Source organism: Kryptolebias marmoratus, unplaced genomic scaffold (assembly GCF_001649575.2).
Source record: "Kryptolebias marmoratus isolate JLee-2015 unplaced genomic scaffold, ASM164957v2 Scaffold270, whole genome shotgun sequence".
Lineage (NCBI taxonomy): Eukaryota > Metazoa > Chordata > Actinopteri > Cyprinodontiformes > Rivulidae > Kryptolebias > Kryptolebias marmoratus.
Genome location: NW_023666004.1, coordinates 1 through 1,273, shown reverse-complemented (window position 1 = coordinate 1,273; position 1,273 = coordinate 1). Strand labels below are relative to the sequence as shown.

Below are 1,273 nucleotides of genomic sequence, written 5' to 3'. Positions count from 1 at the left end.
CCCTGATCCCGGTTCAGAACCCTGATCCCGGCCCAGAACCCCGATCCAGGCCCAGAACCCCGATCCCGGTTCAGAACCCCGATCTAGGCCCAGAACCCTGATCCCGGCCCAGAACGCCAATCCAGGCCCAGAACCCCGATCCCGGTTCAGAACCCCGATCCCATCCCAGAACCCTGATCCCGGCCCGGAACATACAGTGACTGTTAGTCCTGGTTTTCGTTGTAAATAAACGTGAGTCGTAAACCCGTAAACGTGCGGCGGTACCGACCACTTGGCCAGCCGGACCACGGGGTGGGTCGGCCCGAGGCTCAGAGCCATGATGCTGAAGCCGTAGTTGTGCCAGTCGATGATGAAGCCGCTGCCGCGCAGGACGCTCACGAGCCACGCCACCGCGATGCCCGGCAGCCCAGGAGGATTCTGGGAACCAAACAAACAGCTGCAGGTTGAAGCAGAACCTTCAGAACCGTGGAGTGGGATGTTCTGAGACGGACCTGCAGCAGAATGTGAGCCTGCAGCTCGGTGGTCAGGAGGACGTGAAGCAGCTGCAGAGACTGAACCACCGTCTTCGTCACGTAGGTCAGCAGCTTCGGGCCCGCTGCAGGAAGGAGCACAGAAGGTTTGGACCGGTGCTGCTCAGAACCTCAGAACCTCGTAGATCCGTTTACCTTGAACACCTTTCACTTCAGAGATGGACACGATCCGGATGTTGTCCTGGTTCAGGACGTCCTGGTGAGGCTTGGTGTCTGAGGTGGAGGAAACGTTTGGGTTTTAAAACACGACTGAAAATAAAAAAATTCTTATTTTCTCTGGTTCGGTTTAATCTGCAGACGGTTCAGATTCTTTGAGATGTTTTTAGATGTCTTCATGTAGAAAATATCTGTTTAAGTTTGTTTTTTTTTTATTTGATTCCAGGTGAAAACATTTATTTTCACCGTTTTGTTGTATTTCTGTTCCTCAGCTTTAAGCTGGATTCATTTTTTATCTGTTTTTAGTTCTGACAGATCTTAGTTCTCGACTTGTTGTTTTTCTCGTTTGTTGTTTGCAGAACTTTACTCGGGCGGGTTTCTCACCTAAAAAGCCCACAAAGGTCACCAGGAAGCCGTGTCTGCTCAGGGACAAGGCGTGATACTGCATCCGGGGACTGCGGCCGATGTCCCCCAGCACGAGCACGCAGACCCCCAGGAACACGGCGACCAGAACCGCCGAACCCGCCGAACCCGCCGCGAAACACCAAGCTACACCCGCCAGCAGCAGCGGGAACACCGTCCGGAGG

At 54.0% G+C, this 1,273-nt stretch overlaps 1 protein-coding gene across 1 annotated transcript in view; it reads right to left on the bottom strand.

Moving 5' to 3' along the window:
- Positions 1 to 1,200, bottom strand: part of alg1 (ALG1 chitobiosyldiphosphodolichol beta-mannosyltransferase) — a gene marked incomplete at both ends in the record, with an annotated part of 5,269 nt that extends 4,069 nt beyond the window's left edge. The window contains 4 exon segments of the mRNA XM_017405435.2: positions 269 to 417; positions 492 to 595; positions 666 to 743; positions 1,071 to 1,200. Coding sequence (XP_017260924.2) covers positions 269 to 417; positions 492 to 595; positions 666 to 743; positions 1,071 to 1,200 — 461 coding nt within the window.
- Positions 1,201 to 1,273: the final 73 nt, after the last annotated feature.